The sequence below is a fragment of the Gouania willdenowi genome, chromosome 3 (assembly GCF_900634775.1).
Source record: "Gouania willdenowi chromosome 3, fGouWil2.1, whole genome shotgun sequence".
NCBI lineage: Eukaryota > Metazoa > Chordata > Actinopteri > Blenniiformes > Gobiesocidae > Gouania > Gouania willdenowi.
Window position 1 is genome coordinate 11914437 of NC_041046.1, and position 14357 is coordinate 11928793.

At 37.6% G+C, this 14357-nt stretch overlaps 2 protein-coding genes across 2 annotated transcripts; one reads left to right on the plus strand and one right to left on the minus strand.

Moving 5' to 3' along the window:
• The first annotated feature begins 8808 nt into the window (after positions 1 to 8808).
• LOC114459318 (uncharacterized) lies at positions 8809 to 9890 on the plus strand. Its single transcript, XM_028441613.1, has 3 exons — positions 8809 to 9203; positions 9600 to 9816; positions 9885 to 9890. The coding sequence occupies exons 1-3, from the start codon at positions 8809 to 8811 to the stop codon at positions 9888 to 9890; spliced, it is 618 nt and encodes a 205-aa protein (XP_028297414.1).
• A 135-nt stretch (positions 9891 to 10025) lies between these two features.
• LOC114459339 (uncharacterized) lies at positions 10026 to 13113 on the minus strand. Its single transcript, XM_028441627.1, has 4 exons — positions 12780 to 13113; positions 12344 to 12625; positions 12124 to 12273; positions 10026 to 10282 (listed from the first exon to the last, which is right to left on the minus strand). Exons 1-4 carry the CDS (start codon positions 13111 to 13113, stop codon positions 10026 to 10028), a joined length of 1023 nt encoding a protein of 340 aa, XP_028297428.1.
• Between the last annotated feature and the right edge of the window lie 1244 nt (positions 13114 to 14357).

A 14357-nucleotide genomic window follows, 5' to 3' on the forward strand; every position in this document is an offset into this window, starting at 1 on the left:
ACAAACAGGAAGTGATCTGTCACGCTGACTTCTCTCTGGCAACCACAGAGAAGTAGGACACGTCCCTCACATCAACCACATCCACTTCTTTAGTCACTCAGTCTGTAAAACAATTGCTTCTCCTTCCTTAACGCAATGCCAAAATGGTATTAAATGGAGGTTATTTTCTCAGTTTTAGAGTTCATAAATGTAGCTATACTATAAATTAGATAATATAGATAATAATAAATCAAATGAATGTAGCTATACTTTTTTATTTGAATTAAATTCATTGTTGTTATTTTATTTTTCAAAAAAAGTTGTACATTAGGACAAACTTTTTATTTTATACAGATGCAGTTGTGGAAAATAAATTAAGTTCACATTGTACATGTGTACATGAGATGTTTACTGTATGCAAGGGAACAGTGGCAAGATTCATTACCATAAATAAATGTGGGGAGTGAAAATAATTAGTAAATTTTACTTTGAGTACTATTTAATTGAGCCTCTTTTTACTTGCACTTGAGTATTTTATGTATGACTTACATGTACTGATACTTAAAGGGATCCTCCACCATTTTTACAAATGTGGCCTAAAACCTTTTAAATGTCCTTATTAAAAGATCTATGCCTAACAAAATAAATTGTTTTGCACCATAATGGTTTTATTACCTTTTAAAAATGTGTTTGGAATAACGGCGTTTAAAATAACGGCGTGATGTAACGGCGTCTGTTTTTCAGTAACGGGGTAATCTAACTAATTACTTTTTACGCCGCTACAATGCCGTTATCGTTACTGAACGTTAAATGCGGTGCGTTACATGCATTGATTGAATAAAATGTTATCGAAAGCATCCCCGGCTTCTGACCCAGCTGTTGTGAGGAGGTGGGTTAAAAACAAGGTGAGCGATTATGATTGGCTAAGGCGACGTGCCAGCACACACACACACACACACACACACAGAGCAGATTGGATGAAGCAGCAGTGATGGCAAGCATGAAGCAGTCTGATGAAAAGTTGACATTTTTAAGGTGACGATACAAACACTACTTTAAAATCATTGTGGTGAAAGGCAAGACTTTGTTCACATCCTTTGTAAGCAACTCAAAATTAATGAAGCACCTCACAACAACACAAGCATCTAAAAAATGTGAATTATTTGACATAGAGCAACTTTTTTTTTTTTTTTTTTTTTAATAGTAACGCAAATAGATACTTTCCTTGGTAATGAGTTACTTTTATTATAGAGTAATTTAGTTATTAACGCAGTTACTTTTTTGAACAAGTAGTGAGTAACTATAACTAATTACTTTTTTAAAGTAACGTTCCCAACACTGAATGGGACTACTTTACTGTTTGAGAGTCTGTGCGCCGCCATGTTGAAATGACGTCACTGATGAAGCCTCTTTCAGTCCAATGAGATCTAAAGAGGGTTTTCACGGTGCGTCATCAACCCGGAAGTCGCTATTTTGGAGGTAAGCAGCTGGTTTACAAACAGCACACAAACAAGCAAATCCCAAATTTTGAGAGGAAATGGTGAACTATTGCCGTGTTTTTGGCTGTACCAATCGGTCAAACCGTGACAAACATGTGGAGTTTTATAGACTACCAAAAGTTATAACAATGTCTGTATTTTATAGTCAGTAGTTCTACATCAGGAGAGAAATGACCGGAGACTAGCTCACCATTGTTGTACCAGTTGTTATCTGTGTATAAGCAAACACCGCCGCCATCATCTGCCATCTTGCATTTAAATCCAGCTTCAGGTAGTCCAGTTCTTTCTCCAGGGAGTGGACATTAGAACGCAGGATGGAAGGAAGCAGCGTTCTCTGAAGATTAGCTTTTAGCTTGATTGCTAGCCCCGCTGGGTATTCTCGCTCTTGCTTCTGATCACACCATTTATGTAATCTCCGCTGGCAGACACCACTGGTACGAGGCTATTCCAGCGGCCTACGAAGTCTCGTACCAGTGGTGTCGGCCAGCGGAGGAGATGCATGCGGTGTCATCAGAAGTATAGGGCTGCCAAGTTTCAGAAAATGACAAGAGTGAGACTTTAGTGACATGATGCATTCCGGCGAAAACATTTTTGCCCCTTTTTATCATCGCTTTGGCTTGTTTTAATGTTGATTTATACCTTAAGACTGATGTCCTCACCTCCATGCCAGCGGCTCTCCCTGCACTGTGTAATTAACCAGAAATTAGAAATGAAAACTGTAACAAAAAACTTGACAAAATACATGTATTTTTTAATATTTCATTTCAACCAATTCTCCATCATTTAGCTGGGGACATGTCTCATGTTATAGGTGTTTGTCTCAGATGTTGATGCCTTGACACTGCTACCTTTACCTCAGTTCTCTCCCTATTAACTGACAACTCTGCCATTCAGAACGGGGAGGTAGGCGGGCTGCTGTACTCAAGTTAGGTTTGATGGAAATGTCCGTGTTTCAACTGATAAGTTTCCTATACTACATGAAATCTCCTCTTCACTCCCCGACATCAACATATCAGTCAATTTACAGCTTTTTGTGATCAGTTTTTACTGGAACCAGACTACTACACCGCTTCGTCCGCTCTTCTTACCGTGATCTACCGCAAAGCGATCACAGCGAGTCGAACTCTGAGTCAGAATACGGACGCGATCTACATATATTATGTAAATAACACGTTCAAATACATTATATGCAGAGATATAAGTAACTTTCAAATATAAAAAGATAAAAGACTTTAAAATTTCATATATAGAGAGATAAAGGTCACTTAAACATACAAAATATAAAACGATAAAAGTCACTTTCATATACATAATATACAGAGATAAAGACACTTTCAAATATAAAAAGATAGAAGACACTTTCAAATACATAATAAAAAAATAAAAGTCATTTTCAAATACAAAATATACAGAAATAAAAGTCACTTTCAAATACAAATAATAAAAAGATAAAAGTCACTTTCAAATACAAAATATAAACTGATAAAAGACACTTTCAAATACATAATATAAAGAGACAAAAGTCACTTTCAAATATGAAAAAGATTTTAAAAAAAAAAGCACTGTCAAATACATAATATAAAGAGATAAAGTAACTTTCAAATACAAATAATTATAAAAAAATAAAAGTCACTTACAAACACAAAATATAAAAAAGATAAAAGACACTTTCAAATACATGATATACAGAGATAAAAGACACTTTCAAATACAAAATATGAAAAAGATAAAAGACACTTTCAAATCCATGATATACAGAAATAAAAGACACTTTCAAATACAAAAAGAAAAAAGTCACTTTCAAATACAAAATATGAAAAAATAAAAAACACTTTTAAATACATAATATACAGAGATAAAAGTCACTTTCAAATAACAAATATAACACGATGAAAAACACTTTCAAATACATAATATACAGAGATAAAAGACATTTTCAAATAAAAAAAGATAAAAAACACTTTCAAATACATAATGCAAAGATAAAAGTCATTTTCAAATACAAAAGATAAAAGTCATTTTCAAATACAAAAGATAAAAGTCATTTTCAAATACAAAAGATAAAAGTCACTTTCAAGTACATAATATAGAGAGATAAAAGTCACTTTCAAATACAAAATATAAAAAAGATAAGACACTTTCAAATACAAATTATACAGAGATGAAAGACACTTTCAAATACAAAAAGATAAAAGTCACTTTCAAATACAAAATTAAAAAAAAAAAAATCACTTTTAAATACATAATAAAAAAATGAAAGTCACTTTCAAATACAAAACATCAACTGATAAGACATTTTCAAATACATAATATAGAGAAACAAAAGTCACTTTCAAATATAAAAAGATAAAAAACACTGGCAAATAAATAATATAAAGAGATAAAAGTCACTTTCAAATACAAAATATGAAAAAAAAAAACACTTTTAAATACATAATATACAGAGATAAAAGTAACTTTCAAATATAATCAATCAATCAATCAATCTTTTATTTGTATAGCGCCAAATCATAGCCAATGGTATCTCAAGACACTTTACAGTAGAGCAGTCTTAAGGACGGACTCTTCATTTTTTGGATACACACATATGCATATATACTTATATACACATACATATGTATACCACACCCAACATGAATTCATCATGGTGGCAAGGAAAACCTTCTGTTAAGCAGCAGGAACCTTGTGTGGATCCCATTCCTATGATGAACAGCCATCCACGTTATGCTGTGTTGGGTGTGTGCAGAGGAAAGGGTGGAGACAGAGTTGGTGAGACTCTGTAACTCCACACTGAGGATCCCACGGACCTGCAAGACAAAAGCCAGAAGGAGTACAGGAGCAAACACACAAGGGAAGAAGCAGACATAGAGGGAGTGTTAGAGAGAGGAATGGGACCCTCTCCGGTCCCTCTCTAACCTAAATGACCTCTCTCTTAACGCCCTCTCCAACCTCTCTCCAACCGAGCATGCCAGACCCCCCCCCGGCAGTCTATGCCTATTGCATCTTAACTATGAGCTATGAGCTGGTTCCTAACTAAAAGCTTTACCAAAGAGGAATGTTTTGAGTCTAACCTTAAAGGTAGAGAGGGTGTCTGCTCCCCGAACCGTAGTTGGTAGATGGTTCCAGAGAAGTGGGGCCTGATAACTGAAAGCTCTTCCTCCTATACTACTTTTAGAGACAAATGGAACAACGAGTACTCCAGCTTTTGAGAGCGTAGTGTTCTGGGGGGATTGTATGGCACTACAAGCTCCTTGAGATAGACTGGTGCCTGTCCATTTAGGGCTTTATAAGTGAGAAGAAGAATCTTGAATTCTAATCTATATTTTATGGGAAGCCAATGCAGAGAGGCTAATACAGGAGTAATGTGATCTCTTCTCCTAGTTTTAGTCAGTACACATGCTGCAGCATTTTGAACCAGCTGAAGTGTCTTAAGCGACTTGCTCGGGCAGCCTGCTAAAAGAGAATTACAATAATCCAGTCTAGAGGTAACAAAAGCATGGACTAGCTTTTCGGCGTCGCTTTGAGACAGGATAGATCTGATTTTAGCAATGTTACGGAGATGAAAGAAGGCAGTTCATGAAGTTTGTTTTATGTGAGAGTTGAAGGATAAGTCCTGATCAAATAGAACCCCAAGGTTTCTAACAGTTGTGCTTCGTGCCAGAGTAATGCCATCTAGGGCAGTTAGGCTAGCATAGGTTTCTCTAAGGTGTCGTGGGCCCAGTACAATGACCTCAGTCTTGTCTGAGTTAAGAAGAAGAAAATTTTGGTCCATCCAGGCCCTAATGTCCTTTAGACAGGCCTCAAGTTTAGATAGCTGATTTGTCTCACCTGGCTTCATTGATACATACAGTTGGGTATCATCAGCATAGCAGTGAACGTTAACAGAGTATTTTCTCATAACATTACCAAGGGGGAGCATATAGATGCAGAAGAGGATTGGACCTAGCACAGAGCCCTAAGGAACCCGTAGCTTTCTTTAGTGTACACAGAAGACCTATTATTCACGTGTACAAACTGGTACCTATCAGATAGGTAGGACTTAAACCGGTTTAGGGCAGTCCCTGTGATTCCAAGTAATTCCTCTAATCTCTCTAGTAGAATATAGTGATCTATAGTGTCAAAAGCTGCACTAAGATCTAATAAAACCAGCACTGAGAGTCGTCCTTCATCTGAAGCCCAGAGTGGATCATTAGTTACTTTAACTAAAGCAGTCTCTGTGCTGTGTTGAGCTCTAAAACCTGACTGGAAGTCCTCGAACCGGCTGTTGTGTTAAAGGAAGTCACAGAGCTGAGCCACCACAACTTTCTCAAGAATCTTTAAAATAAAAGGAAGATTAGATATAGGCCTGTAGTTTGCTAAAGTGCTGGAATCAAGAGTAGGTTTTTTGAGAAGGGGTTTGATTACAGCTACTTTAAAGGACTGTGGCACGTAGCCTATTGATAGGGATATATTTATTGTCTTCAACAAAGATGGGCAGACTAGGGGAACAACTTCTTTAAACAGCTTGGTTGGGATCGGATCTGAAAGGCAGGTCGATGGTTTGGAGGATGAAATAACAGAGTTAAGTTCCTGAAGTCCTATATGTGTGAAACAGTTTAGGTTAGGCCTATTTACATTTAATGGTACAGCAGGCCCAGGTGAAGGCAGGGAGTGGCTAATTTTATCTCTAATCTTATGAATTTTATCGTTAAAAAATGTCATAAAGTCCTCACAGCTGAGGGCTAGAGGAATCATGGGCTCAATAGAGCTCTGACTTTGTGTTAGCCTGGCTACAGTGCTGAAAAGGTACCTCGGATTATTTTTATTTTCTTCAATTAGTGAGGAATAGTATGTAGATTGACTATGTCGTAAGGCTGTCATGTATTTACTATGGCTTTCTTGGCAGAGTATTCGTGACTCCTCTGTTTTATTGGAGCGCCACATTCTCTCTAATTTATGGGTTGTTTGTTTGAGTGTGCGAGTTTCAGAGCTAAACCACGGAGCTTTCCTCTGACGTTTAATAGTTTTTTTCCCTCAATGGGGCAATTGAGTCCAGGGTAGACTTTTAGTTCATTAATATCAAGGCCATATGTTAGAACAAGATCAAGAGTATGATTTAAACGATGAGTAGCTTCATTTATAGTTTGAAAAAAGCCAACTGAGTCTAATAGGGACATAAAGGCTGAGCTCAGGCTATCACTATCTTTGTCAACATGGATATTAAAATCTCCTACTATCAGTATTTTATCAGAACTGAGGACTAAGTTTGATATAAACTCAGAGAATTCTGATAGAAATTCAGAATAAGGGCCTGGAGGACGGTAAATTATCGCAAATAAGACTGGCTGGCAGGTTTTTGATTCGGTATGAGATAAATTTAGAACCAGGCTTTCAAAGGAAGTGTAACTGGCCTTTGGTTTAGGATAGATTAGGAGAGAGGAATGATAAATAGCTGCTACACCACCTCCACGGCCTATGTCTCGTGGCATATGAGTATTTAAATGACTGGGAGGAGTGGCTTCATTTAAACTAACATATTCATCTTGATACAGCCATGTTTCAGTTAAACAGAATAAATCAAAGTTATTTTCCGAGATAAGGTCATTTACTAGTAGAGATTTGGATCTCAGTGATCTAATATTTAATAGAGCACATCTAATGGTTTTATGTTTTGGTGTTTCTATATTTGAGATTTTAATTTTTTTTCAGATTTTTCTAATTGATACCTCTTTTATTTGATTTTATGTTAAAATCATTGTGAAATTTGGGTCGGGGGACAGACACCGTCTCTATAAAATAATATTCATCACCATCACAACAGTTGTCATGGCGATGAACACAGCTATCATAACAGCAATGGGAGGGAAACTGTCCTAAGGCAAGCGCAGAGAGGCGTGGAGGACTCCACCTCTGTAACATGGCCTCATTCATGAGATGTCATAACAGTGACTGTGCCATGTTTTCTGATAGTAGAGATGCTCCCTCCAAAGTAGGGTGGATTCCATCTCTTCCTATCAGGTTCGGTTTTCCCCAGAAAGATCTCCAATTATCAATGAAGCCCACCTCGTTTTCTGGACACCACCTCAATAGCCAGCGGTTAAATGATGACATGCGGCTATACATGTCATCACTGGTCAGATTTGGTAAGGGACCAGAGAAAGTTACGGAGTCCGACATTGTTTTAGCATAAGCACAAACTGATACAATGTTCACTTTGGTTGCTTCCGACTGACGACGTTGGGAGTCATTAGTGCCGCATGGAGGACTATCCTATAAAACTTACGGTTACTCTTTGCCAGCAACTTTAGATTTGATTCTATGTCGCCCGCTCTGGCCCCTGGGATGCACCTCACGATGCCCGCTGACTTCGCTAGCTTCACGTTTCTCACTATGGAGTCGCCAATTATCGGAGTTTGTTCCCCGGTGAGTGTGTTGTCCTCACGGAGGGGGGAGAACTTGTTTGAGACGTGAACATGGTGGTGTCCCGAGCGGCTTTTTGACCTTCGACTATGCTTACCACGAACAGTAACCCAGTCATTGCTGGCCGGGGGGAAGCTAAGCTAGAGCTTGCGCTAGCACAGTCCGCACCGGCTAGATCCTGCTTGCTAGCTTCGGGTTTGGTATCAGGGGTGTGGAACTGCTTCTCCAGATTGTGGATCCTCGCCTCCATATCTAACAGTACGCTAACTTTATGCAACTACCATTGTCCCTAAAGGAGGACGAGGAGTACCTAAACATCTGACACACCTGGCAGGAGAGCGGAGGAGAGGAGAGAGAAGCCATAGGTGCTAAATTTAAGCTAAGCTAAGCTAAGCTATGGACAAAAAGGAAGTTTAAAGGAGATTACACTGCCTCTAAGAGGCAGAATATCAATGACAACAAGTTTGATTAGCGTTAGCAGAACACAGTAGTAGAGCGCTGCAAGCAACGGTAGATCGTAAACAGGAAATGATCGATACGTCACCACGTCATCACGTCACCCAAGCAGGAAGAGATCAGCCAGAGGACTGCCCAACACACTAATACCCAATAAGGGATTAACAAAGAACCCCCATCGACCCCCCCCCCAACACACACACACATGTGTAAAAAAACATAACACAGAACTCTGTTGTCAGGACAACTCTGTTTACATCACTCATTGTAACAGCCAATAGAAAAAGAGTTATCTCCTGCTTTCATGTTCTAAAGCTCTTTCATCTTCTCATAGAGCTCACAGTGTTCACTCGTGTTCCAATATAAGCAGTTCTTCAGCATCTTTTCTTCATTGATCGCTATTTCTTTGACTCATTTACTTTTGTTCATTATTATCTGTATATTTCCTTCTCTGAGTGTATTTTTCTGAGCATCGATGGAGCTTTTTCAAGAAGGCACCTATCGTCCCATCGGGGTGCTGTTCGACACTCCTGTTTATAGACAGATTTTTCAGAACTGTTGGCATATGCCCTCCTACAAAGTTCATGTAGCTATGGTGGCTGAACTCCTGAGGTTACAGAAGGAGAACCAACTTCTGTCTGAGGTGACTCCTGAAGACATGGCTCGACACCTCCATGTAATGAGCAAACGCAGTCTAAGGGTGCAGCTGCTGGACTTTCAGCTGCAGGAATACGATAACGATGATGATGATGAGGTTAGGATGCTTCTCAGCATGGCGAGGGAGGTCAACGACAGCATGAGGATGAGGGATATTCAGCTGGATGCTCAAAGGCTGATCAGCGCTCCAGAGCTCATGCCTCCAAACTTTATGTGAGTTACATACAGAGGTGTAAAGAGTAGTGATATATCCTACTCAATTACAAGTACAAATGCATTTAAATGTTGTCTGGTCATTTCATTTTTTATAGTTTCACAATGTCCATTGATCATTTTAAATGAAAAATAATAATAATTTTCTCAGTAATGATTGGGTTTAAAAATGCAACGAATGACTTTATTTCTTGAAAAACGTACTGAAATACATGTAAAGTTACGGATTTAGAAATATACTGAAAGAAGTACAAGTACCCATAAAATCAACTCAATTACAGTAACATTAGTATTTGTAATCCATTACTTTCACCTCTGGTTATATTTGACAGACATTTGCACTTTAAACACCTGCTGCTTTGGGCTGTTTTGAAACTTTATGATTTCATTTCATAGATCAGCAAAGATGAAGCAAGAGGCAAAGGCCATTGGGGAGGTGCTCACTGAGAGGCATCAGCAAACCTCCTGCTCTGAACATCTCCAGCAGCCCCGGGACGTGGTTTTGGACGTGGTTCCAAAGGTGCTTCAGGGCTTGTGGGTGCCTAAACCAAGGTTGTTCCTCACCATGCCTTCCATGAAGCTGGATAAGATGGCAGTTGGAGTCACCAAAGGGGTAGAAGATGATGTTCTAGCAGCCCTAGGCTCCACCACACATGAAGTAAACATGTCCCGCTCATCCAGGGATGAGATGATCACCTCCATCATTAAGACACTTCATGAAGCCTACCCCGAAGACATCAGGAGGAAGATGCTGAACTCATTTTCTCCACAGTTGATGCACCACGTTGCTGAAGTTACAGCTGAACAGATCATGGCTTTGTTTCAGCCTCGGGGGAAACAAGATGATACCAAGTCCCTCCCTGAGGAGCCCACGTTCCTCCATGAGGAGCCCACGACCCTCCATGAGGAGCCGACGTCTCTCCCTGACGAGACCAAGTCTCTCCATGAGGAGCCCACGTTCCTCCATGAGGAGCCCACGACCCTCCATGAGGAGCACACGTCACTCCCTGACAAGACCACGTCTCTAAATGAGGAGCCCACGTTCCTCCATGAGCAGTCAGCAGTGAAGGTGGAGGAATCTCGAAAGAAGAAAAAGAGTCAAATGAACCGATTCATCAGGTGGATGCAGAAGAGGCTCTTCACCCGCATCCATCCTCAGTGACACAAACTATTTTTCCAACAAATATTTTAACATTAGTTAAAAAATGTGGAAACATTAATGACTTTATGTTACAACCTGATACAATCACTTTGTAACAATGTACCATTTATTGTGAAAAAAATAAAATAAAATGTGCAAAACAAAACAGATGAAGTGATTTGTTGATTTAAAACACACATGAATTATAACCAATAAGGGATTAACAAAGATTAATGCTTGATAATGATATTATATACAAAGTAAAATGGATTATAAATGAGCTCAAAATTATTCATTATTACTGCCTCACTAAAAATAATAATGCTACATACTTAATTACAATGGTAACTGAAGAGAAAAAAAGGAGAGAAGAGAACTGCATGAAGATAAGAAATTAAAGACAATAAAAATAACCAAAGGAGAGTTCACTCAGACACCCAAACCTCCTCCAAGCTCCAAATCTCCTCTTTGTCAGATATTGTAAGTTATCTGGATCAGTGATCCTGGTACCAGGATCATTCACACAATAATGGCTTGGAACAAATCTATATCCCACTAACTATCATACAGTAGGTCACAATCAGTGCTTTAAATTAACTTTTTAGATCACCAGCCAGCATGGCTAGTAGATTATTAAAGTTATAAACCCACCAGATTTTCCACCAGCCAAATTTTTTTCTAGAAAAAATAAACTACATTATGAGCCACAGAATAGATTTAAGCCTTCAAGTGTTTTAAAAATAGTTTTTAATTCAGTTGATTGCAAAAATACATCAAAATAGTAAAAATATATACATTTATTTTAAAAACAATGCTGTAACAAAGCCTAAAAGGTGCAATATGGAACTTTGGGTGAGTCAGAGAAGTGAACCTTTTATAAAGTATATTCTCATAACTTAATAAACAAACTTAACTCTGATGAAAATTGAATCCCTGGAACACTTTGAATTTAGAAAGAATTCAATACTAAGAATTACATGTACAGTAGAAAAAAATGTTTTATTAACATGCATGCTCTTCAACTGTTAACAAATCCCACTCCCCACAAACTGTGTAATGCACATTTTATAGGTGAACAAATGATAGAGATCATGTGTGAAATCTAATCTTCAGAGTCCTCCTCAGAGTCTGTTACTCTGCATATGCTCAGTAGCTGCTTGATCTTTGCATCAGAACTCTACACTCAATAAATATCTCCACGTTTGTTTGTTTGTTTGTTTGTTTCAAACTATTTTACATCTTCATTCCATTTGACTTCTTTAATAACAAACCAACAATCACGCTAACATAAGCACGAAGCCAATTGTTGTATGTCACGTCCAGTTTAAACACACACACAAAAACCCTGAAATGTATTGGTGGAAAACAGCCCAATCTGGCAACAATGACTTGTTGCATCGTTCCAGCTGCCTGTCGATTCAAACAGACGCAGTGGTATTTGTTTCATTCTCCACCAGCCAAAATGGCTAGTACGCTACAATGTTTCCCGCCAAAGTTCATTTTTACCCGCATTTTTCGGGTTGGCCTTTATTATTAAAAAATAATAATATATACAAAATAAAACAAATGAAGTGAAATTTTGATTTGAACACGTGAATAATACCCAATAAGGGATTAACAAAGAACCCCCATCAACCCCCCCCAACACACACACACACATACACCCCTACACACACCACACACACACAAACCACACACACAAACACACACACACCACGCACCACGCACGCACGCACGCACGCACACACACCACACACACACACACACACACACACACACCTTCTTCTGCTGCTCCAGTTTTCCTCCTGGATTTGATGAAAACAGTCAGACCAACTATGACCAGGATGGTCAACAGTCCGACTGAGGCTACGATGATGATGATGAAGATGATCTTGTTTGGAGTCGAATCAGACGTTAAATCAACTGGAGCTGAAAACAATGAAGAACATATAAAGACAGTGTTTACATGTTAAAGGTGAGATTTGATTGGTCATCCTACCTGTAGACACAAGTGTGTAGTCGGCAGATATCTTCATTTTATTGTTTATAACAAAGTGGCAGGTGTATCTTCTGTTGTGGTTACTCTGATGTGTTATTATCAGATCAGAAACACATTTCTTCTGTCTACTATAATAGACTTCATCATCATCTTGCTTCAGTTCATCTCTCTCCTCATCCAGCCATCTCAGGCTGCCTTTTACACAATAGATGTATGTGAACCTCCACAGAGTGCACGTCAGTGTGACTCCTTCCACTGGATCGGTGCTTTGATTTGCTGAGACTGAGGAAAATTTGAAAGTATGCAAATAATTAAATGAACAGTGAGATTTGTGGTCAGTACCAGGGTTGGGGTCAATTACATTTTTCAGTTACAATTACTGTAAGTTTTCAATTACAAATATTAGGAACAGCTGCAATAATGTCATGTTACTCACGTGTTAAAATGTTCAGATATGTGTCAGGATCACTTGTGTTCCCATAGTAACAGATGTAACGTCCTGCGTCCTCAGAGGAGATGTTTGTGATGGTCAAAGAACATCTACGGCCCAGACTCAGTTTAGCAGCTTGAGGTGAATCTTCATGAATCTGTCCATCACTAACAATGATATCAATAGTAGATCTGTCTCTGTAGTACAGCCATTTAATGCTAGAGCATGATGTTTCAGATGAATTCACATTGTTACAGGACATGATGACCTCATCTCCAGCTCTGTGATAGATATAGATGTAGTCACTGCTGCCTGCTGCAAAGAAACACAGAGCAGTCATTATAAAGTTATAAAATAAAACAGGGATGGGGTCAATTATAATTGTAATTGCATAATTGATCATTTATGATATTTATGGCATGATTATAATTGTAATTGTAATTTAAAAAATCTGTTGCTGTTGTGATTGTAATTAAAATGTAATTGAGTTTAGATAATTGACTTTGTAATTGTAATTGCCATGAAAAATCTATAAAAATGATCAATTGTAATTAAACACAAAACTGGGGAACCATGTTACAGTTCTATGTACAGTTCTACACATATGTCGTTAACAATTATTAAAATATGTTTCATATCAAGTTTTACCACATTTTACCATTAAAAAATATATAAATCTAAAGGTAAACTGACACATAAAAGTCTCAGACACCCACACCAAAAATATTAAAACCTACATTTTCATTGATTATAAAACCTAACAAGGTAACTAATAGATATGAAATAAATGAAATGATAGATATTTGTTTTTAGTGTATTTTACAGCTGATTTAGGACCAGTTATCATTAGAGATGTTAACAGAAATCTAACACAAGAGGAAGGTTAACTTTTATTTGCTTATTTATTTCAGGCTCAGTCATTTTGATTCTTTCTAATTGAAATTTAGTCATTGAGAATGTAATTGTAATTGACTTTCTGAGGATAAAAATTTTTTGTCATTTTTTTTGTAATTGGAAAAATTGCTGGCCACTGTAATCGTAATTGAGTTGAAATAAACACACACAAATTATTTAGAGACACCCTGGGGTAGGACATTTACAACCATGACAACACACTGCTCTCTACTTTTATTGTGAAATTGTTGTAAATATATATACATATATATGTGTGTGTGTGTGTGTGTGTGTGTGTGTGTGTGTGTGTGTGTGTGCGTGTGTGTGTGTGTGTGTGTTATGTGTATATGTACATATGTGTAAATACATTTGCATTTCTGGGATTTATAAGTATATCTGTGGTTCTGGTATTGTTAAATGTATTCATAATTCTATTTATATAATCTATTATATTATATCTATAATTCTGATATTTATGAATGTATTTATAATTCTATTTATATCATTCATAATATATTTGTAATTCTGGTATTTTTGCACTATGTTGTGGTTGCACTGGTTCACTGCCTTTTTAGATGTGCCAATTCACACCTTTTTTACAGTCTCTGCAATTATAAATGTGATCGATTATGTAAAACATCTACACTATATATCTCGCAAGTCTCAGTTTTTTATTGAATCATGTGACCC

Bases quoted from the DNA above. Each gene is read 5' to 3' on its own strand.
- LOC114459318 (XM_028441613.1), top strand. From the start codon at position 8,809: ATGGAGCTTTTTCAAGAAGGCACCTATCGTCCCATCGGGGTGCTGTTC. The intron at 9,204-9,599 runs GTGAGTTACATA...TTCATTTCATAG, and splicing joins CTCATGCCTCCAAACTTTAT to ATCAGCAAAGATGAAGCAAG.
- LOC114459339 (XM_028441627.1), bottom strand. From the start codon at position 13,113: ATGACTGCTCTGTGTTTCTTTGCAGCAGGCAGCAGTGACTACATCTAT. The intron at 12,626-12,779 runs GTGAGTAACATG...AATTTTCCTCAG, and splicing joins ATATCTGAACATTTTAACAC to TCTCAGCAAATCAAAGCACC. The intron at 12,274-12,343 runs GTAGGATGACCA...CATTGTTTTCAG, and splicing joins CTACACACTTGTGTCTACAG to CTCCAGTTGATTTAACGTCT.